The sequence below is a fragment of the Mytilus edulis genome, chromosome 4, assembly GCF_963676685.1.
Source record: "Mytilus edulis chromosome 4, xbMytEdul2.2, whole genome shotgun sequence".
Classification (NCBI taxonomy): Eukaryota; Metazoa; Mollusca; class Bivalvia; order Mytilida; family Mytilidae; genus Mytilus; species Mytilus edulis.
In genome coordinates, this window is record NC_092347.1 from 4,066,055 (window position 1) to 4,089,863 (window position 23,809).

Genomic DNA, 23,809 nt, shown 5'->3' on the forward strand with positions numbered 1-23,809 from the left:
CTACTTTGACTCTTTTACTGAATTCACATACTTTGTTATTAAAACAATGTCTAATGTACCAATTTTTCTGTCTCCAACGAAAATATTGGAATTCACATAGTAGTGTTATCATTAAACAGCATGTAGAAGACAATATCTTATCATATTACAATAAGCTGTAAGTATCAATTTGATGACAGAAAACGATATACAATTAGAAATGCTAAACCCGTAACTGTAAAAAAAAAAACCACCATATAATAAGAAAATGAAAAAACGAAGACGTTATAACTTCATGCGTCCTTCATCAGGAACGCTCAAAGCCGAAAATTTAAAAGGCAAGGATGTTTTTACTTTTTTGTTGCACCGAAGCAACATTTATCGGAAACGGCCATCATCTAAAGCTAGGTATTATATGCAAGGTTCAAGTACTTGATTACATGCTATAAATATGACCAAAAGGTATCCTAAAATAATAACAATTCTTCCCAATTAAAATGTCTCAGGTCATCTAAATTTCACCAAGATTGAGTAAAAAAAATTGGTTACTTGTTTCTGTTTCTTGCAAATGACAACGTTACATATGTCATATAGTTATAGCCAGTTTACAAACTCATTATTTTAAAATCAATTGAAAATGAATCTCTTTCATATTGTTGAAGATAAAGGGATCTGGCAAAAATTATAGCGACAAAACACTAAAATGCTAAGAACAATACAAATTTGTAAAATGTTTTACAAAATAAGAAAGACTTTCGCGGTCATCTTTTAGTAAAATCTACATCATGTGCATCCTTTTGAAGTTCAAAGATTTTTGCAACCAGTTAAAGCATCAACCATCGTCGTTGAGTTAGAACAGATGACAAATACATTTAAATTTCCATAATGTCAGGATGACATGCAACTTCATTGTTTAGATATCATGTTATATGTTTAAGGAACTAAGTTGAGACCTGTAAATTATTTCGTTTTTTTTTTTCGTTTTGATATACTTGGCTCATATATTTGGACATCCTGTATAATGGAATATCCACTCCTTTCAGCTCATTTCAGCTGTTTATATCTTGGTAAAGCACACACATAACAAAATATAAGATTGGCGTGCTTCACCCATTATTATCCCTCTTCATTCTTTAAATCTAATCTATACCTATATAATATATTTAATAGATATTCCAAGTTAGATTAATCCCCACTTCGGGAACCAATTCAGTTTTAATTCAGTCCAGGAGTGGTGTGGTTCGGAATTGTAGTCATTGGTTATCATAGGAACCCAAATTTCCTTTAGGATTTACCCTGACAAATTTGAAACGTCATTATTCCTCAGAAACTGTGACAAAAGAGGGGCGCAAGATACCAGAGGGACATTCAAACTCGTAGATCGAAAATAAACTGACAACGCCATTGCTAAAGAAGAAAAAAGACAAACAGATAAAAAATGATATAGAAAGAAACAAGCGAAAGGCGCATATGACAAACATTATGTCTCCCCATGTATATCTAGTTAAATTTGCTTTATATATAAATTTGCATTTGGTTAGCTTAAATCTTGTGTTTTTGCTATACCAATACACGTTTTTATATTAATTATTATATAACGACTAAGCAGACATATTAAACAATTAAAAAAAGTTATAAAAAGGAAGAGAAAAAAATGTAAATAGAATTTACCCTTTTTAAAATGCTGAGTAGTTCTCAAATACAGCGGCTTTAACTTGTTTTAAACTAATTATATTTTACTGAAAAACAAATAATTCTAAATGCACGTTCCGTGTATGTATTGAAAAATTCCTTGCATTATTTCCGGTCTTTCTTCAATAAAAATTTATTAAATGTTTTCAAAAGCATCCAGGTACATTTTAATTACTTCTGATGATAAATTTTGACATCATGTAGAACAAGGTAAACAATAGTGTAATTACGACATTGTTTAAATATAAACCAGGTACTGTCTCTTGTTTCTTTTGAAATAATTACACTTCTACAGTAAATACACTCGGTGTCTTTTGGTTAACCTTACCAAGGAGTTGCTGTCTCATTGACATATAAACCAAGATCTCGTTTTATTTATACAAAGAAATAACATAGTCCAATAACATTATTGCAGTACAAATACTAATGTATTGACTTTTTAAATGTCAATTAAAAGTCTTTAATTATTTTAGAACCCCTTTGTATTTAGTTATCTTGCGTTGGTCCAATGATACTGAATAGACGCACTTTTGTGAAACACATATTTATGGAAATTAACCTGAAAATGTTAGAAATTGTAAACTGATCTGCTTTCAAAATCATAGTTTTGCATGTTATTCTAATTTGATATCATCAATTCTAACGTAATTACAGGACTCATACATATATACTCAAAGTTTTCTTCGTAATGTGAAAAACGTAACATAACTCGATGTAGATTTACTTCGAGTTGCATTAAGGTCTAACAGAATTCGATGTAGATTCACCTCGAGATGCATAAAGGTCTAACAGATTTCGAATAATAAACTCTACTTTTATTGACGTGTACAACAATTGAAATAATTTAATTTATCCTTCCGTGTTTCTGCGAATTCCAAAATAGACAGAACTGTTAGTTCACCTTATATTACAATGATTTTCAACAATTTCATCGGATTATATGTCTTAATGATTTGTACGTTAGAAGGTAAGTATTAATTAACGTTAAAACTGTGTTAAGATGGTTAAAGGAGTAGGTCCAGTAAGAAACCTTTTTGGCCCCAAAATATAGCAGTTTTCCAAAATTGTTAAAATGTAAACTTTGAGTTATTTATTGCAAAGCAGAATGCTTCTGCTTCATTGATATGGGCTGTTTTTAACAATACAATGCACTTATATAGGGTACTAGCATCATTAAATCATGCTAAATTACTGAAATCTTCACAATGTTAGCATTTTAGTTAAAATTTAGACGGTTTCCGTCTTAAATGAAAGTGGCCGCATTTGTGTTCATTCTTAATATTGAAATGTAAGTTGTATTTGACGATAATATATAACATATATAAAGGTTGAGGATGAACACAAATGCGACCACTTTCATTTTTGGCAAAAACCATCTGCAAAGTGACATTTTTTGGCATATTTGATAGAATTTTCATATTTAAGCTGGAATCGGAGCGTTTTTAATGAGGAAATCAGTTAAAATCTTTCACGTAAACTAATTGATTCAACTAAAATAGACTCTTAAGTGTTTGAAAAGTGTCCAAAATCTTTCGTCAGATGTACCTGAAATTTGAAGCCAAAATCGGCCCTTACCGGACCTACTCCTTTGTAGATGAAACATTTCATCTTGGTTCTTACCTTTTTTTTTTAAAGTTTCAATAAAACATTTAAACGGTTTTAGAAATTACATGTATTCGATTTAATTCGGATAAAGCTTTTAAAAATCCGTTATTAGACGTAACGTACAGTACCAGGGTAACTAGTATATATATTTGTTTAGGGGCCAGCTGAAGGACGCCTCCGGTTGCGGGAATTTCTCGCTACATTGAAGACCTGTTGATGACCTTCTGCTGTTGTGTTTTTCTATGGTCGGGTTGTTGTCTCTTTGGTACATTCCCAATTTCCATTCTCAATTTTATCTATGCAATATTAGCATTTCAAAATTATTTAAAAAAAATAATTAAAAAATTAACAATATCTGATTTTACTCAGATTTAAATTAAAATATCGTAAAATATGTAATTGACACAGTTAAATATCAACACTAAAAGAATAATAATAAAAACAAAATGACCAAACCGCAATCGTATTTTTCTATAAATTTGTTTATATTAACTAGAACCTAATGCTGAGTTCATACGTAATTCGAATTCGATTCGCAATAACTAATTCGAATTAGTTTATTTCGCATTCGCAACGTTTTACGTCCTAACGTCAATTCTAATTCGAATTACTATAACCATACAAACAAAGGAGTAGGTTCAGTAAGACCCCTTTTTGGCCCCAAAATATAGCAGTTTAACAAAACTGTGAAAATGTAACTTTTAAGCTATTTATTGGAAATCGCATTCGTGTTCATTCATAATATCGAAATATAAGTTGTATTTGATGATGATACATAACATATATAAAGGTTGAGGATGAACACAGATGCGGCCACTTTCATTTTTGACAAAAACCATCTGAAAATTGACGCTTTTTGGCATATTTGATCGATTTTTAATAAAAATAAAGCTTAAATCGGGGCGTTTTAATGACTAAATCAGTTAAAATCTTTCACATACACTAATCGAATCAATTTAAATAGATAAAATTTTTTACTGGACCTACTCCTTTATTGCAATGGGAATCATAAAGGATGTAACTAAAAATACAAAAACTGTTTTCCAGTCCAACTATGTTTAACTCTAAGTTATGGCTATAAAGGCAACAGTAGTATACCGCTGTTCGAAATTCATAAATCGATTGAGAAAAAAAACCAAATTCGGGTTACAAACTAAAACTGAGGGAAACACATCAAATATTATAAGAGGAGAATAACGATACAACAAAAACCCAACACTTAAATGCAACACACACAGAAACGAACTATAATATAACAATGGCCATTTTCCTGACTTGGTACACGATATTTTAAGACAAAATGGTGGGTTGAACTTGGTTTTGTGGCTAGCCAAACCTCCCGCTTTTATGTCAATGTTAAATATAACATTTAAATGACAACATTACATGACAGGACTACAATACAAATAAATGGGAGAACATACACGACAGAGAAACACACAAAAGATAGGTACACAAATGTTTCAGGCTTATAATTTAATTCGCCAGACGCGCGTTTCGTCTACATATGTTCGTCTTTTCATTCTTTATAAAATTGTACGGTGAGATAACGATACACCAGTGAATAGTTGACGAAGATGCCAGTAACTATAGATATGTGTACTGCCTTCAACAATGATATACTATAGAAACCCATAATGCAAAGAAAGCTTTAACCGGCTCCGACATAACAAAACGAAAAACAATTAAGATTGCAAAAGCCATAGCTTGATATATGAATAAAACAATAAATGAACAATTACAGAATGCTGACTAGGGACAGGCACATACATAATGTGGCGGCGTTAAACATGTTTGCGAGCATCAAACCCCCTATAAACTTGGATAGTGGTGTTTTAACAAAACATAACTACAAACTGTACACATAAGTTGAAAAGGGCTCTAGCCATTAGATTATACAAAGAAAACACATAATAGTTACACGAAGTACCGATCTGACAGTAATCGCAGTAACTGAAAGCTAGTTGAGTCGAGAACAACTTCGGTTGTTGCGTCTCGTGTTTTGCGGTCTTTTGCTTATTCCGCCACGATGATTGCAAATATTTCTTCAGCTTACGTTTTTTATTACCCCTTTGGTATCATTCTTTGTTTGTATTTATAACATTTCAGCATGTTACGGAATTAACGATACATGCCATACTATGTAATGCTAACCTGTTGCATACTTATAAGATAACGGTATTGTAGATGTAGTAGTAGTAATCCCTTCAACGTTGGATTTAGTAAGTAAACATTCTTGCCATATTGAAGGCAAAACTCGGAGTATTGAGTTTAACGAATACTAATACTTCATGTGATTCTGATCAATCTCTCAATATCATATCTATACCATATGTGACCAAGAAACCAGCAGCTGCTGCGCTGTACTGTATTTTGGTCAGCTGTCACGGTTTAGAAGCCTTAGACATTTATTTTCCCTATTTACGTCCTATTCTAAAGAAAAGTTTCTTTATTTGGTGCTAATTATCAAACGTCAAAGGAAATCAATGTTGTTTAACATTTTGAGCAAATAAACTCTACAAGTATTGATCAATAGTAGATTCAAATACTGATACAATACTTTTTTAAAGTCTCACCACATACAACATGCATCATAAACGGAATCTAAATATCCTTAGATGTACAGAAACTTTACTCTTGTTATTGCATTGAAAATGACATTTTGAGACTTTTTTCATTTTTATATGTTTAGTTTTTTTCGACAGCAGTCAAATAATTTCAGTGCGTCCGTGGTTTATTGAGTAATTATACAAACTTTCTATAGCTTAAAATGTTGTGTCAGTGCATTTACAAAACCTTCTATAAAACATAATGAGAAATTTACACAAAAAGAATATCATGACCTTCAAGATAAAATACGCATAGAGTTGGACAAACATTCAATACGCAATCACATCTACGAAATGTAAATAACTTCATAAAGTAAACAGTTCCGTGTCCAAACGAGTTAAGAGTAATGTAATACAAAAAACAAAAACAAAAAATACTGCTCACATGGTTCATGTATTCAGACATCACAGAAAATGATGCGAGGTTAAAATATCGCGACATGACTCGCCTCCTTTTGTATCGGTAATTGTTATATCAACAGGTTTCTTATAGAAAAATAAAAATTCTTGAACATGGGAAAAAATACGATTATAACTGATCCTACATTACCCTTTTAGAAGAAACTATGAACGAACCCCTTATTACCCTTTTAGAAGAAACTATGTACGAACCCCTTTTATCAAGTGGCGTAGCGGGTTATTTAACAGTGTGCACCACATTTTTTTATGTTATTTCGAATAGACAGAAAAAATATTACAGTCATTTCTTATAATTTAATTCTAAATTTCGTTTTAAACAGTAGAAAACCATGAAAAAACGTTGATGACGTCACGGTCACATGACTAAATTATGTCTATGTTCTGATAACAAAATAACGTCAGCCAATCAGAATACGCGTTACATCCAAAATTAAATTATTTCTAATTTGATTTCAATCAACCAATAGATTTTTTAAAACACATATCTGATTGTTTATCAGGTTATATTTATCATTGAACAACTATCTTTTGCTGGAGATATAAACACTAATTTGGTTTGGTAAAAACCGCCCATAATATCTTTTTAAAAACTGTGAATATATAAAAAAATATAATAGCCAAAAATTTTAGGCGGCAAATACGTATTGCATAATACTTTACAATAAATTATATTATCTTACAATTAAAAAAAGAACTTTTTATAATTGCTCGAATTCAACAGCATTTTCATAAAAATATCAGTTAAATTAACATTTATGAATCTCATTGGTCCATCAAGATGCAAATTTGTATAGAAAGATTTTAATTAGTCAATATAGCATTATCAAAATGTTGTCCAGGTCACCGCCCTTGTGAAAGCCGTTCACGTACTTTATAAATCAATATGAAAACAATAACGCCAAAAAAAGACGTCAAATTGTTATTGCCTATTTGCAACGTCAAAACGTTGATTATTTTAAATCTGGCATCAAGAGGGTTAACGATTGCTTAGCGTTCCTCTTGCGTGCAAATAACGTATACCGACTTTGTCAATTTTCTCTGTACGTTTGGTGCACGCCGGTCTATACGCCAATGTGTGACGCCGGCATTTTTAGCATTGCATTATAAGCGGGATCAATATAACATTTGTTCTTTTTCTAAAACTGTTCTGTACAAATCCATAGTTGTTATCAAATAGTCCGTTTCTATGTACTTTGGCGTTTGTTTTTGTTGCAACCATGTTTATTTTGTTCCGTTTTGTTGTTCTTATAATAGTTGGTGTGTTTCTCTCAGTTTTAATTTGTAAACCGGATTTGTTTTCGCTTAATCTATTTGTGACTATTGAATAGCGATATAATACTGTTGCACTTATTTATCTGAAAAAGTTTTTTTTATTTGATTTTTCTTCAAGACCTATTAAAATTACTCCATGCAATACAATACTAATATCATGATATCCCAAATAATACTAAGTAGTACTTCCTTGCTCACACAGGTACGAAGACAGATCTTTTTTTATAGCCAATGTGAATAAAGCTAGAACTGTCATATCGGTACTTTGCGTCTTTTTGTCTTTTTTGTGCTTAGTAGCGAATCAATGAATTAAGCTCTTTCCATCATTTTGTTTTACAAATTGTTTCATGTATATGCGTTTAAACCGCAACCCCGATTATTAGAGGGTTCAACTTGATGCTCATACACATGTGAAACCTGCATAGTCGTTATGTTTTCTCCATATTAGGAACCGGTTGCCCAATGGTTATTGTTGGTTGCTATCGTCACTGTTCTTTTTCGTTTATTGGTGAATAGAATACTGTCAAATTGGGGCATTTCATAAATTGCTTTACGGTATTGGTTTTAGCTCACAGTTTAGACTGTGTTTTTTTAAAGGTTACAATCTGGTCGTTTAGTTTCTGGTAGATAATACACGACGGGTGTCAAATGTGGGACAGAATCTTAACACCATTCTGTATTATCTGAGACTACCTCCAGTTTTAAGTGGTGTTACTTTTAGTTTCCGATGTTGTGTTTTGTAAGTTGTCGCTGCTCTTCTGGTCGTTTTCCGGGGGTTGTTTTTGCCATATAATTGTCAGTTCGTTTTCGACTTATGCATATAACTATCCCTTTGTTAGCTGTCGCTCTTGTCTTGTTCGCAATTAAACTACATTTTCTCTTATATTGTATTTTAGGACAAACAGACGTAGTATTGGATTTTAACGATAGAGACAACGATGAGTCAAGACAATGGTGTCAGGACACGGATAATATGGAAATAATAATGATAAAGACACTGGCCGATTATAATGAAGTGACCACCAAACTAACAGCAGAATCTGTTGCTACCAGGTAAGTTTCTGGCATACAATCTTTACAGAAATAATGTGTACTATCATCCTTTAAGAGTAGACTAGCACGACAAATAACCGATTTATCTGTCTGTAAGACTAGACTACTACGAAAGTAGGGTAGTATACCTTACCTAATAATGACTTCACGGTTCAGCTAGCAAGAAAGTTAGTCAAAAATATTACCTTTATTTACACACTCAATGCATTTTGATGTAACACAAATGTGGTACGTTTGAAATGTGCATAATCTTGTACTTTGAATCACAAATAAAGAAAAGTAAATTGTTTTTTTAAGAAATTATGTTCAAGAATTAACTTTTATCTTCATAAGTATTTTCGTATCTGAAATGAAGAAATATGTAAATATTTTATTCGTTGTAATAATGACCATCATGTTGAATATTTTATCATGAAGTGATCGAACACCAGATTGATGTTTTAAAAACCTTTCATTCCAAAAAAAAAATTAAAAAATTATACAGGTATAAAACTTAAATTGGTATCGATTCAAAAAATATTCCATTTTAATAAGTGATGTCATTTAGAGCAAAATTAAAAACATATGTAGTAGTTGTAATTGTCTTTGCCAAAAATGTATATTAATCAATTTTGAATGTTTAGATCAATATAATATTGTAGACTTTTCTAATGATGTATATTATTTACACACTTTGGTGTTTGAATTCCACCAATTTACATCAACTTTTGCATTTTTATCCCTTGAGTGAAACAAATTCTTGAATAAAAAAAATTCCAAAGTTCTCGACAAAAGCAAACTCGGTCACTAAGAAAAACCAACGATTCTATGTCTATGGCTTAATTGTAAAAATATCCATGTTTGCCAAATCACCAGAGCCAATCTTACGAAGTGAGATGAACAAATTGAAAATCCCAAGAAATACTAATTAATGATGGAAAAAATAAAAGCGTACTGAAGTTAGACTAAATATTTAAAAATGAAATTAGTTGGTTGAGGACAAAAAATAGGTATTCATAGTTTCATTTCTACCGGAACTGCATAGTGGTTTGTGTCGAGCCTACAACTTTTGTTGCAGAAAGCTCGACATAGGTATACGGCGATCCGGAGGCGGCGTTAGCTAACTTCTTAAAAGCTTTATATTTTAGTAGGTGTAAGACCTGAGTGCTCCATACTTTGTATATAGATGCTTCATGTTACAAACTTTCCGTCAGTCACATGTCCAATGTCATTGACCTCATTTTCATGGTTCAGTGACTACTTGAAAAAAAAAGTTAATATTTTTTTTGTAATGTAAAATTCTCTCTAATTATAAGTAATAGGATAACAATATTTGGTATGTGCGTACCTTGCAAGGTCCTCATGCATGTCAGACAGTTTTCAATTGACCTCGACCTCATTTCATGGATCAATGAACAAGGTTAAGTTTTGATGGTCAAGTCCATATCTCAGATACTATAAGCAATAGGTCTAGTATATTCGGTGTATGGAAGGACTACAACAGGTAAGTTGTACATGTCCAACTGGCAAGTGTCATCTGACCGTGACCTCATTTTCATGGTTCTGTGGTTATAGTCAAGTTTTTGTGTTTTGGTCTGTTTTTCTTATACTATATGCAATAGGTCTACTATGATTGGTGTATGGAATGATTGTAAGGTGTACATGTCTAGCTGACAAGTGTCATCTGACCTTGACCTCATTTTCACAGTTCATTGCTCAGTGTTAAATTTTTGTGTTTTGGTCTGTTTTTCTAAAACTATAAGCAATAGGTCAACTATATTTGTTGTATGGAAGAATTGTTAGATGAACATGCCTGCCTGGCATGGTTCATCTTACCTTGACCTTATTTCCATGGTTCATTAGTCTATGTTTAGTTTTATTGGTTAATGTTAAGTTTATGTGGCAGTCGTAATAAAGCTTCATATTTAGGACTATCAACATAATATCAATGATTGGTAAAGAAGGCGAGACACTTCAGCGTGTGCACTCTTGTTTTCTTTTTGAAGAGAAATGTACCACTTAAAGAATACATAAAAGGGTAATGAAAAATCTTCACTAAATTCAGGTGTTCTTGTTAGTAAGTTTCTCAGCCACCAAAAAATGCCGTGTTGCTCATTGCAAAAAATAAAATAAAATAAAAAATCTGGCGATAATTATTATGATTTAGTGTCATGGACGCAGAAAAGGAACTACATATATTCTTTGAAACTTTTGTTATTTATTCCACCAGCCTTCTATTTAGCAGCATATATTATTAGTTATCTTGGGGTAAATTAGTCAGGGGTGTACAGATTATTACACCGATGTTTGAAATTCATACAACCTGAGGCGCAACCGAATGGGTGTATGAATACTTAAACAACGGTGTAATATTACTACACGAAATAAATTCATCAAAGATACCAGGATTAAATTTATTTCTTCTGAACAATTCCTTTATCCATTTTTAAACCGGGATGTGCAATTGAATAATGCTAATGAAAAATTTCTTGTGTAATATTTTTTCAATGTCGATGTCGCCGCGCATTGTCAAATATTTGTTTTCTTTATTTTTGGAAATTTAGAAAAAAATGTGTTCTTTTGAATTTTCGGGATTTTTTTTATTTTTACCTTTTTTTCTATTTCTTTTGGCATCATATTTTTCATTTTTTGACATCTTTTTATTTATACCGGGATGAACAAGGGTGGGGTGTTTTTACACCTGGGGTAATTAGCCAATCAGAATGCAGTATTTTTGCTGAATAAGAAATTTAAGTATATACATCGTTTGTGCAGGTAAGTTTCATAATTAAATGATTAAACAATTAAACGAGACTCTCCTTGGTAAGAGTCGAAGTTTGATTGTTATTCTATGAGTCATACAATCACTGATGGGATTAAATGCGAAGATGGAATAAAACTGTTTTTCAAAGATCTGGCATAGTACTAAGATTAAATGTGAACGACCACTGATTAAAAAAACCCAATTCGGTTGTGTTATTTAGTTTACAGTTCTGGATTGGTCTGAAATGGAATGAAGTCGAACAGAACTTCTACTGGATCGATAATACAATTTTGACATGGAACCGTTGGTGTAATGAAGGTTCAAAAAATTCCAATGAACCAGACTGTATGACATCTTCAACTGGACCTTGTTCATTGTTTTTTGAGAAAAATCAGAACTGTGTCCGACTAACGCATGACGAACAATCTGCCTGGTGTTTTGCCACACGTCCTTGTGGTGCTGACTATAACACAATGTGCCGTGGAGGTAAGTACTATATCAATATATAAATTCGTTTGACTAAGTTTACTGCAATATAACAATGTAAATAAAAGCTAAAAAAAATAGTAAAAATAAACAATACTGTCTAGACTTGGTACAAGTAATTGTTTAAAATAAGGTTTCGATAGTTGTCTGTTATTGGTTTCTTGTCAACCTTTATGACTCTTTTTAACCAGTTTTATGGCTTTCGAACAGCGGTATACTACTGCTGCCTTTATTTATGTTATTTTTTAATTGCTGTTTCACCTTCTCACATATTTCGTATACAATTGAGAATAGAAATGGGGAATGTGTCAAAGAGACAACAACTCGACTAAAGAGCAGGCAACAGTCGAAGGCATTGGTCTTCAATGCAGCGAGAAACTCCCGCAACCGGATGCGTGCTTCCGCTGTCCCCTACATAAAAATATATACTAGTTCAGTGATAATGGACGTCATACTAAATTCCGAAATATAGATAAGAAACTAAAATTAAAAATCATACAAGACTAACAAAGGCTCCTGACTTTGGACAGGCGCAAAAATGCGGCGTGTTTAAACATATTTTTTTTTTTAGATCTCAACCTCCCCTATACCTCTAGCCAATGTAGAAAAACAAACACACAACAATACACACAGTAAAACTCAGTTCAGAAGAAGTCCGAGTCCAAAGACAGAATAGGTAACAAAAAAACTAAACAAAATGAAAATGATTCCTAAATTACCTTAGGACTACTAGCAGTTACTGACATGCAAGCTCCAGACCTCAATTAAACTGGTTGAAAGATTGTGTCTGTATCATAGGAACATATTGTACAATCCATCCCGTTAGAGGTTAAGTATAATACCATCATATATTCTATGAGAAGAACATAACCCGTATCATGCCAACACTTGGTTTTAGAATAAAAGTGTTTATTTCCGATGCAAAAACCTTATAAGTGAATCAATTATATTAAAGCCAAAACATTCAATCTTTAATGACCTGACAACAGTATCGTAACTATATCCCTTCTTAATAAGTCTGTTTAAAGGTTTTGTTAGCTTTCGAGGTGAATGCCGACATTTTTGTGCTTTGTAAAGAATATTACCATAAAAAATTGAATGTGAAATAACTGAACGTATAAGATGTCTCCATGTTGAATTATATTTACGAATGATGTCCCTATGTCTTCTTTATTATTCATAACACTATAAGATTTGTCTCCTTCTATATTTTTATACCAGGTTTTCTTGCATTGAATTCCTTTACTCGTCTGTATGTTATCAACTGTTGTACGACATTGTTTATTTTAAATGTAGATGTCTAATTCTGTTTATTTCTGTTTTGCACTTGTATTTCTATGTGATGGGCATCCTTTTTCATCTTCATACATTATCATGATGTTTTATCCATCACACGACTTGCTTTTTAACTCAATTGGCAGTAAGGCAGCCAAGGTAAAACATATTGTAGTTCTTTAACCTCTCTAAAGGAACGACGAACGAGTTTGTCAACAGAGTTTATATACTAGCGTTTAATGGCTCGCATGCATTACCTAGTTGCCAAGAAAATCATACCCAGTCAAATATTTGATGAGAGGGATAGGGCACAATCGATTCCTCGAAATTACCGATTTCATATAGAAAAAGTAAAAACTCCGAGGATAAGTAATTGAACAATAATATATTGATAAGTGTTTTTAGCATGTTTTTGTGTAACGCATGTTGTATTTATAATGATAGGCAACAGTAGTTAATGATGTTCAAACTCATAAATACATGTAGTTTAAAACGATACAAAGCATGGTATGCTTTTATCCCACATTTGACTATCATACGCTTAGATTTTGTCGTTTAAATATCAAAATGATTGAAATATCTTTCATTGTCGAGCCTTCGACTTTAGTCGAAAAAGCGAGACTAAGCGATCCTACATTCCGTCGTCGTCGTCGGCGGCGGCGTCATCGTCGTCGGCGGCGGCGTCCACAAATATTCACTCTCTGGTTAAAGGTTTTGAAATTTTAATATCTTTCTTAAACTATACCGAATTTCTACCAAACTTGGACAGAAGCTTGTCTATGATCATAAGAAAGTATCCAGAAGTAAATTTTGTAAAAATAAAATTCCATGTTTTCCGTATTTTACTTATAAATGGACTTAGTTTTTCTGCGAGGAAACATTACATTTACTCTGTGGTTAAAGTTTTTAAAATTTTAATAACTTTCATAAACTATCCTTGATTTGTACCAAACTTGGACAGAAGCTTGTTTATGATCATAAGATAGTATCAAGAAGAAAATTTAGTAAAAAATAAATTTCCACTTTTCCGTATTTTACTTATAAATGGACTTAGTTTTTTTGCCAGAAACAAAACATTCACTCTGTGGTTTAAGTTTTTAAAATTTTTATAATATTCTTAAACTAACCTGGATTTCTACCAAACTTAGACAAAAGCTTGTTTCTGATCATAAGATATTATTCAGAAGTAAATTTTGTAAAAAAAAAATCACTTTTTCCGTATTTTACTTATAAATGGACTTAGTTTTTCTTCCAGTTAACATTACATACAGTCTGCAGTTAAAGTTTATAAAACATTTATTAGATTCATAAACTGTCCTGGATTTTTTACCAAACTTGGAAGCTCTTTCAATCAAAAGACAGTATCGAGAGGGAAATTTTTATTGATGTTTTTCCTCATTTTTGTTGAGTCTGCGATTAACAGCAAAAGTAGGCGAGACACTGGGTTCCGTGGAACCCTTACAAATTTTTTTGGTCAACTAACCAGTTTCCTTAGTGACTTTCAACCCGCTTTCTGAAAAGGACACAGTGAAGTTTGAAATTTATAACCCTGCATTCGAAAGAACCGCAATAATAAATATTAATATAATTTTAGTGTCGGATTCCGCAGAAGCTACAACTTCAACAACTACAATAAAGGAATCTACAGAAGCCGAAGCCATCACAACTGTACCTACATATCCTGAAACAACAACAACCCATCTACAAACAACACCAGGTACTTGTATTACGGGACAAAAACTACTTTACACATTGCATGGAGTTTTGTCCATATCATCCTTACTATAATTCCAATCTTCAGTTTTCAGTAATGACATTTTCTTCAAATCACAATGCATGCTTACACCGTTTGTCCATCATAAGATTTAGACGGTTTAGTATCAAAATGATTATGATAAAAACTTTTTTTTATCAATACCCATTTTCTTTAGTGAACAATCAAAATGACTCATATTTTTACGATCAGTGAACCGTACAATCATGATCAATAAAGGCAACAGTAGTATACCGCTGTTCGAAATTCATAAATAAACCGATAGAGAAAAAACAAATCCGAGTTACAAACTAAAACTGAGGGGAACGCATCAAATATAAGAGAACTACGACAAAACAGAAACACAACATTAAAATGTTACACACACAGAAACGAAATTTAATATAACAATGACCATCTCAAAATCGGAATAATTTGCATTGTATATTTTGACGGGGTATGTGTTGTTCAATCTTTAGCTGCTGTTTGATGTTTTGTACTGGTATTTGTTTGAGGTTTTGTACTGGTATTTGTTTTGATTTATATTTGCATGTCTTTACTTCAAAAAATGACAATTAGGGTCGAGTGAGAACAAAACTTTACGACAACAAAGGAGAAGATTTTTAAATTTTCCATTTCAAGGTAGTAACATTCCAGCGGCGCCTGCATTTGGAGTATATATCTCCCAGTTGATACTATATTCCATGGCTTGCATTTCCTGTCATGATTTCATTGATTGAGGCTTGCTTCTCACAAGAAAGCGATTATACTAAAATAATAGTCAAATCGTAAAAATAACTGGAAACCGAGGAACATTAAAAAAGGAAATTTTCTAATCAAATGGCAAAATCAAAAGCTCAAACACATCAAACGAATGGATAACAACCGTCATATTCCTGATTTGGTACAGGCATTTTCTTATTAAGAAATAAGGGGATTGACCGGCGGGCGGCATCACGCGTTATTTGACCGTTATGAAATATATGTTTGTCAGATGACGACGGATATGATCCAATCGTCGTAACCACAATCATGTCCTCATTTCTCCCGATTGTGACTTACCGATTTAGACTTATGACCAGGTTTGTACTTACGTGATGCCACAAGTTTAGGAAGTTCTGCTTGCTCTTCCGGAGCATTGTAGATCACCACTGGTTTAGTGAAGATCGTTTTGCTCTGTCTTTAGTTTTTCTATGTTGTGTTTTGTATACTGTTGTTCGTCTTCATGTCTTTTTTTTTGCATGACGTTGTCAGAATATTTTCGACGATATATGAGTATAAATATCCCTTCACGATTCTTCGCCTCTCTTTTTGAATCTGTTGTTTCTCTCTTTGGTGTTTCTGTTGTGTATTGTTTCGTTGTTTTCCTCTTATAATTGATGTGTATCCCCCGGTTTTAGTTTGAAGACCGGATTTGTTTTCTCACAATGTAATGTTGACTTTTGAACAACGGTATACTACTTTTACTTTTATTTGGTCATTCTGTGATCTGAAACAAAACTTTTGAATCTATTATGAAATAATAAGTACACTGTGAATAGTCTATCTATTTTCGGCAAAATTATATCAAATTATATTGCAAGCAATGGATACTGGTTAATTTTATTCCTTGTTGTTTACTCGACTAGTCTAGAATTTGCATTTAACAAGAATGTCAAAATATAAAATATGTTTTGTTTTATTTTTGTTTTCCACAGATATCCAAACCACAACTGCTCTCACAACAATGAGGGGATCTACAGAAGCTGAAACAACAACATCTCAACCACAAACACCATTAGGTAATCTTATCCTCTAAACTTCTGTTATGATTCAAATAACATTAGGTAATCTTATCTTCTAAACTTCTATTACGATGCAAATAACACTAGGTAATCTTATCCTCGAAACTTCTATTACGATGCAAATAACATTAGGTAATCTTATCCTCTAAACTTCTATTACGATGCAAATAACATTAAGTAATCTTATACTCTAAACTTCTGTTATGATGCAAATAACATTAGGTAATCGTATCCTCTAAACTTCTATTACGATGCAAATAATACTAGGTAATCTTATCCTTCGAACTCTTGTTACGATCCAAATAACATTAGGTAATCTTATCCTTTGAACTCTTGTTACGATGCAAATAACATTAGGTAATCTTACCCTTTGAACTCTTGTTACGATGCAAATAACAATAGGTAATCTTATCCTTTGAACTCTTGTTACAATGCAAATAACATTAGGTAATCTTACCCTTTGAACTCTTGTTACGATCCAATACACTAGGTAATCTTACCCTTTGAACTCTTGTTACGATGCAAATAACATTAGGTAATCTTACCCTTTGAACTCTTGTTACGATGCAAAAAATATTAGGTAATCTTATCCTTTCAATTCTTGTTACAATGCAAATAACACTAGGTAATCTTTTCCTTGGAACTCTTGTTACGATGCAAATAACAATAGGTAATCTTATCCTTTGAACTCTTGTTACGATGCAAATAACATTAGGTAATCTTACCCTTAGAACACTTGTTACAATGCAAATAACACTAGGTAATCTTATCCTTTGAACTCTTGTTACGATGCAAATAACATTAGGTAATCTTACCCTCTATGTTACGATACAAATAGCATATTTTGAAATGTAACGTTACAGGGGACACAATGAATAATTTTTACAATGAATCTGATAAGAATTTTAGTTTAAATAATGATATTAAATTATGAACATAAATTGTCACAAACAGTAATATAACACTTATCGAACCAGGAAAGATATCTAGAACTGAAAAAAACTTTCAACAGTAGACAAACATCACAACATTCTAATAGTTTATATTATAACAAAAGCACCACGACTATCATGTCTGCGGACCTTTTTAGAACTTGCTTTTGGTATGTAAACTGTAAAATCGGTAAATACCTATCGCGCCTCAATTTCCTGTTTACCGAATAATTATAAAGGGGGTCACCAGAAAGCCATAACTCACAGTTTTAGATGGTCCGTCTTCCTCTTCCTTTAGTGTTGTTCCTTATGCCTTTAAAAAAAAAATATATATTATATTATATTATTTATATATCGACAACTGTCATTTCTTTCCTTTACTATGAATAACGTGTTTCTATTTAAAATATTCACAACTTGTCAAGTTATATTTGAAAATGTACATGATCGACTGGTGTCAAATGAGAGCATGATCTGCTTATCACCAAAGGTTTTTGAAGGGTTCGTGGTGGTCAGTCGTAGTTGTTATGTTGTGTTTAGTGTAAAAGAGGGGTGACAGATACCAGAGGGATATTCACACTCATATGTCGACAAAAATACAGACAACGCCATGGCTAAAAAAGAAAAATACAGACAACGCCATGGCTAAAAAAGAAAAATACAGACAACGCCATGGCTAAAAAAGAAAAATACAGACAACGCCATGGCTAAAAAAGAAAAATACAGACAACGCCATGGCTAAAAAAGAAAAATACAGACAACGCCATGGCTAAAAAAGAAAAATACACACAGGCAAACAATAGTACACAACACACAACATAGAAAACTGAATACTGATTAACACGAACCCCAACAAAACCTGGAGGTGATCTCAGGTGCTCCGTACTAGTAAGCAGAGCCTGCTCAGAATGTGGAACCCATTGTGTTGCTCCTGTTATATCTTACGCGAGAACAAGTATAATTCGGTAATCGCAATTGGGGAAAGGGTACATGATTGTAGTAACGATATGTGGAACATGTCCGTTATCATCTGTGAAACGGATATTCCATAATAGTCAATCAACTGGTGATGGCGTCCATAAAACTTACGTAGGGATGAATTCAACTTCACCACTTGGAACTCTTGAATTTATAACTTCCTTGTGAGCACATACCCTCTATCAAGGACATCATTATACGAAAGACAAGCCCTATAATATCGTATCAACTGGAGGTATATACCCCGTATGCAGGTACTATTGGAAGGTTGCTATATAGAAATGGACAAATCACAATTGGGAAAATGAAATCATATCTTTTGTGGTAATTTTTTGTTTTCAATTGACCATCGTTGTCAAATTTCTAGATGCAAGTCAAGATACGAAGTAGACTTAACTGTATCTGTTGTGTCGTTTATCTTAAGTTCGATGGTATAGAGATTCGTTCAACAAAGTCACCAAATTTTTGATTATTCAGTGAAAGAAATCATCTATTTTCGGAAAGTAAAGTTTACAGTATTGTTGTTTGTAATAGCTATCACTTTGTTTTTCACTTATGAGTTTAAATATTCCTTTGGTACCTTTCGTTGTTTCTATTCAACTAATTACATTTTTTGTAACAAACCATGTATATTTAATATCCGATTGAATGATACTGGTGAGTATGTCTGATTTGTCTGAGTGTATAGCGTGTAGCATTTAAAGAATACCAATGAAAAATCCGTGTCAATATTTAATTATAGTGACAGTTCACACCACAAAAAGTAAAACCACAATTACCACACAAACAATAAAGGAATCTACAGAAGCCGAAGCCGTCACTACTCATTTAAATGTACCTGTAAATGGTGACACCACAACAAATCCACCACAGACATCAGGTAATTGTATATATCCTTTTAAACATTGAATACATTTGTTGGTTTCAAACTACCTTAGGCAGAATAGTTTTTTTAAGGTTATTTGATGTCCCTTTTGTTTTTATGGCTCGGCAAGTATTCAAGATGTATGCGTCATTGGCTTTCATGTTTAAGTATTACTGGTCCTGATTAAGCTAAATACTAGTAAAGCGCTTTGGACACGCCAAAGTCAAAGTGTTATTTTCATATTCTAGCATTGGGTCGATACTTTTGCTTGAGGATTGCTAGTCCTGGAGGGGTATTACTGCTTGAGGATTGCTAGTCCAGGAGGGCTATTACTGCTTAAGGATTGCTAGTCCCCGAGTGTTATAGGCATATTAGTAAGTATTTCGGTACTTGTATGATTTATAAAATATCTTTCTTAAAATGTCCCTTGTTAAATTTGGGAATTACTAGAAAACTTACTGGAAAATTTTACCGAGTGTATTTTGCTTTTCTGTATTATATAATAACAATGTTGAATTATTGCTACTACCAGAGACTGATTGTCCTATCATTTGGCCTGAAATTTACATGATTACAAGGTATTTAATTTGCCAATCAAGCAATGTATTTACTCATTCAAAACTGACTCTTTTACTGAATAAAAGTTGTTTTAATATGAAAAAAACAAAATCACAAAAATACTAAACTCCGAGGAAAATTCAAACAGCAAAATCAAAAGCTAAAACACATCAAACGAATTGATACCAACTGTCATCTTTCTGACTTGGAACAGGCATTTTCTAATAGCTAGCTAAATCTCTCACAATATGAGAGTCGCTTAACATTCCAGTATTTTGACAATGATAGGTACACAAGACAAACAGAAATGATAGGTGAAATATGTCAAATATAGAGGTACAACATGAAGCCACCGAAGACAATAATCTGTGGAATCAAAAACATCACAATATTTCACAAAGTCATTCAGTGTAAATAAAGCAGATAAGATGTGCATCAGAGTAATCATTCACGTTGATGAATCCATGTTGGTATCTGTCTTTCAGTTACTAAATTCTGATTTCTATTAATCTGTATTGGCATCCATTCTGTGTTCCGTAAGCAAATATACAGCTCATATGATTAAACAGATACACAAATTAACAGTTTACATATACATATACATATATAGCATTAATATATAGCGGAGTTTGGCATACAATTTACATTGATAATAAAGGTACATAACAAAAAAATCAATTGTTACGAATTTTCTCTGCCTCATACAGGTATTTACCCAGATTATTTAATTCTTTAATATTTCTTACAGATAGTAATTGAACTAATTTAAAGGTAGATGGGTTTCTACAATAATATATCTTAATATAGTTACTTCTGACATTTGCATATTTATCACACTCTAATATAAAATGATATTCGTCTTCGATTACTTTCTTATTACACATATTACAAACACGTTCATTTCTGGAAATATTAAAGTATCTTCCAGTTTCTACATTAAGTGAATGTGAATTGATTCTATATTTAGTTACATATGACTGGTATAAACTGTTCAATGGTCGATTCAAATAAAATTGCAAAGTATGTCAATCATGTATATATTGATACAAATTACATTTTGAAGTATTTTCAAAAAGTGACAAGCCTTTAGCTATATAATTATTATGGAAACCCCATATTTTACAACCATAATTTACAATACTTGTTACATATGTATCAAATAAGGATATCAAAGTCTCAGTGTTATAACAATCATCATAAATCTTACTCAATAAACAAGATGTAGCCTTTCTACCCTGTTCAGATAGTGTTTTCTGTGTTACAGTAAACCGTTCTAACTTATACCGTTATAGTTTAATAACAAACCAAGATATATAAACTGATCACACATTTCTATCATTTTACCATTCAAATACCATTTTTCATTCTCTTTCAGTACAACTTTGATATGAAAAACAACTATTTTCGTTTTTCTTAAATTAATGTCAAGACCATTATTGTATGAACTATAATATACAGTGACTATCATTTTTTTGTAATTCAGAAATACTTTCACTGAAGAGAACTGTATCATCAGCATACATAAAAAGATAAAGATTAACAATTTTACTTCATATGGTTCTATTCCTTGTTTAATTAACTCAATTTCTATGTCATTTACATAAATTGCATATAAAAATGGCGATAATGTTTCGCCTTGCATTAGGCCAACATTACAATGATAGAAATCTGAAAATTCACCATATAATTTAACACAAATTTTTAATTTAGAATACATTGATTTCATAAGATTCAGTAAATTTCCACTTATACCGCATTTTAACATTTTTGCCATAAAACATAATGTGACACACTGTCGAAAGCTTTGACAAAATCAATAAAACAACAATAGAGACGTTTTTCTTTACGTAAACTTTTTGATACAACAGAATGAAGGGCGAAAATGGCGTCGTGTGTACCATATTTAAATTGCGCATCAGTCAATATACTGTATTCTTTGCACCATTTCAATAGTCTTGTATTAATGACAGAAGTAAACAATTTCCCAACATGAGACAAAAGCGAAATTCCTCTGTCATTTCCTGTATCATCACATTGACCTTTTTTAAATAGCGGAACAAAATCACTCTTGACCCATATGTCTGGAAACCAACCGGTAATAAGTATTACGTTAAAACGTTTACATAACAGTGGCAGTAGGGCTAATTTACACTCCTTCAAAAATTCATTTAAAAGATTGTCATAGCCTGTTGCTTTTTCAGTTTTCAATTTTTTAACACAAACATCAATTTCTTGCTCTGTAAAAGGTCGGTCCAATTCTTCATAAATGACTTCATTGTTGACTTCTACTTTCTTCTTTAGAAACTAAGTTTTTAAAATGTGTTACAAAATCGTTGAATTTTATGTTGCTTTGTATGGCCTTTTTCGTTTCCCGAATTTTCGATATTAGTACTTTGGATTCGTTTTTCTCATAGAACTCAACAAGTTTCCTCTCTGTTTTTTATATCGTCTTTTTAAACTATTCTAACTTCTTTTAAGTCTTTATTTAGCAAGATTTAAAATTAGTCTGTTTTCTTCACACTTTTTTTGGTTAAATTGTTTGAATAATTTTAGAGTGTGTAATTACTTGGCTTTTTAATAGTTCGTTGATCTTGTAGATGTTTGTGCTTGTTGAAGTCTCTTTTTTTTTAATATTTTTTATGCTATCCTTCCAGGTTGTGTGGGTAACGTAGGTTCATCTGTCAAATAGAGGTTTCACAAAAATCATATTATTCAACCTATAAATCTGCGATGGAGTCGGCAAACATTGTTGTATCAGGTACCTTGCCAGCTTCATCGATGTTTGGGCTAAACATGTAACATAATTTTAGTCGGTTTGTTTATATATCTCGGAGTTTAGTATGTCGTCCATTATCACTGAACTAGTTTATTACATTTTTGTTTAGGGACCAGCTGAAGCACGCCTCTAGGTGCGTGAATTTATTGTTGCATTGAAGGCCCATTGGAGGCTGTTATCTGATCTTTGGTCGGATTGTTGTCTTTTTGACAAATTCTCCATTTCCATTCTCAATTTTAACACATTATTAAATGATACGGAATCAAAGAATACTTGCAGTTTCTGAACGTAACCTAAAAAGATTTAATATAGTAATAATGAAATTATCACTTCTTACACAACAATAGTCCGAGTAGATCTTATGTAGTACCGCAATGAACATTGCACAAAAATCTTTGTTTATGTCCAAAGTCAAGAGTAAATACATTCAACACAAAAAAATATAAACATAACATAAACGTCGTTTATAACTGTAAATAAGGGATTTGATATATAGTCCACAAGAGTAATATTTGAGAAACCATTGTTGTTCTTGGTTGTTATATAATACCATATTAACAAAAAACTGTAAAACTGGGTTTTAAAATACATTTTCATAAAAATTATTCTTTTTTCGGACTATTTACGTTTATGAGGAAATTGATCAATATCCTCTGTATAACGTGCTATACTATTATAATTGCTATCATTTGTAATGAGTATTGATTAATTTGATTATTTAAGACTTCTTTCAGTCTAATATGATGAAATACGAAATAAAATAAAAGTGCTGTCATAAGGATTTTGTTTGTGTTGTCTTAATCGTTTGATTTTGCCATTTGATTGGGGACTTTCCTTTTTTAATTTTCCACGGAGTTCAGTATTTGTGTGATTTTACTTTTTGAATGTAATATAGTGTACTTTGTTGACAATAAAGAGCTTATATATGCCTCGATTTGTGTAAGATACTGTTTAAATCTAATTAAGCTCATTAAAAAATCCTTTTAAATTTTCCAAAAGTTGTAAAATTTGTTTGACTGTGAAAGCTTA

At 32.0% G+C, this 23,809-nt stretch overlaps 1 protein-coding gene across 1 annotated transcript in view; it reads left to right on the top strand.

Annotated features, from left to right (window-relative positions):
* LOC139521662 (uncharacterized) overlaps positions 1 to 23,809 on the top strand; it is a 35,650-nt gene that overhangs the window by 6,495 nt on the left and 5,346 nt on the right. Inside the window, exons 2-5 of the mRNA XM_071315163.1 lie at positions 8,474 to 8,630; positions 11,594 to 11,859; positions 14,729 to 14,851; positions 16,585 to 16,668. Of these exons, the coding sequence (XP_071171264.1) occupies positions 8,474 to 8,630; positions 11,594 to 11,859; positions 14,729 to 14,851; positions 16,585 to 16,668 (630 nt within the window). The remainder of the gene's footprint in view (positions 1 to 8,473; positions 8,631 to 11,593; positions 11,860 to 14,728; positions 14,852 to 16,584; positions 16,669 to 23,809) is intronic.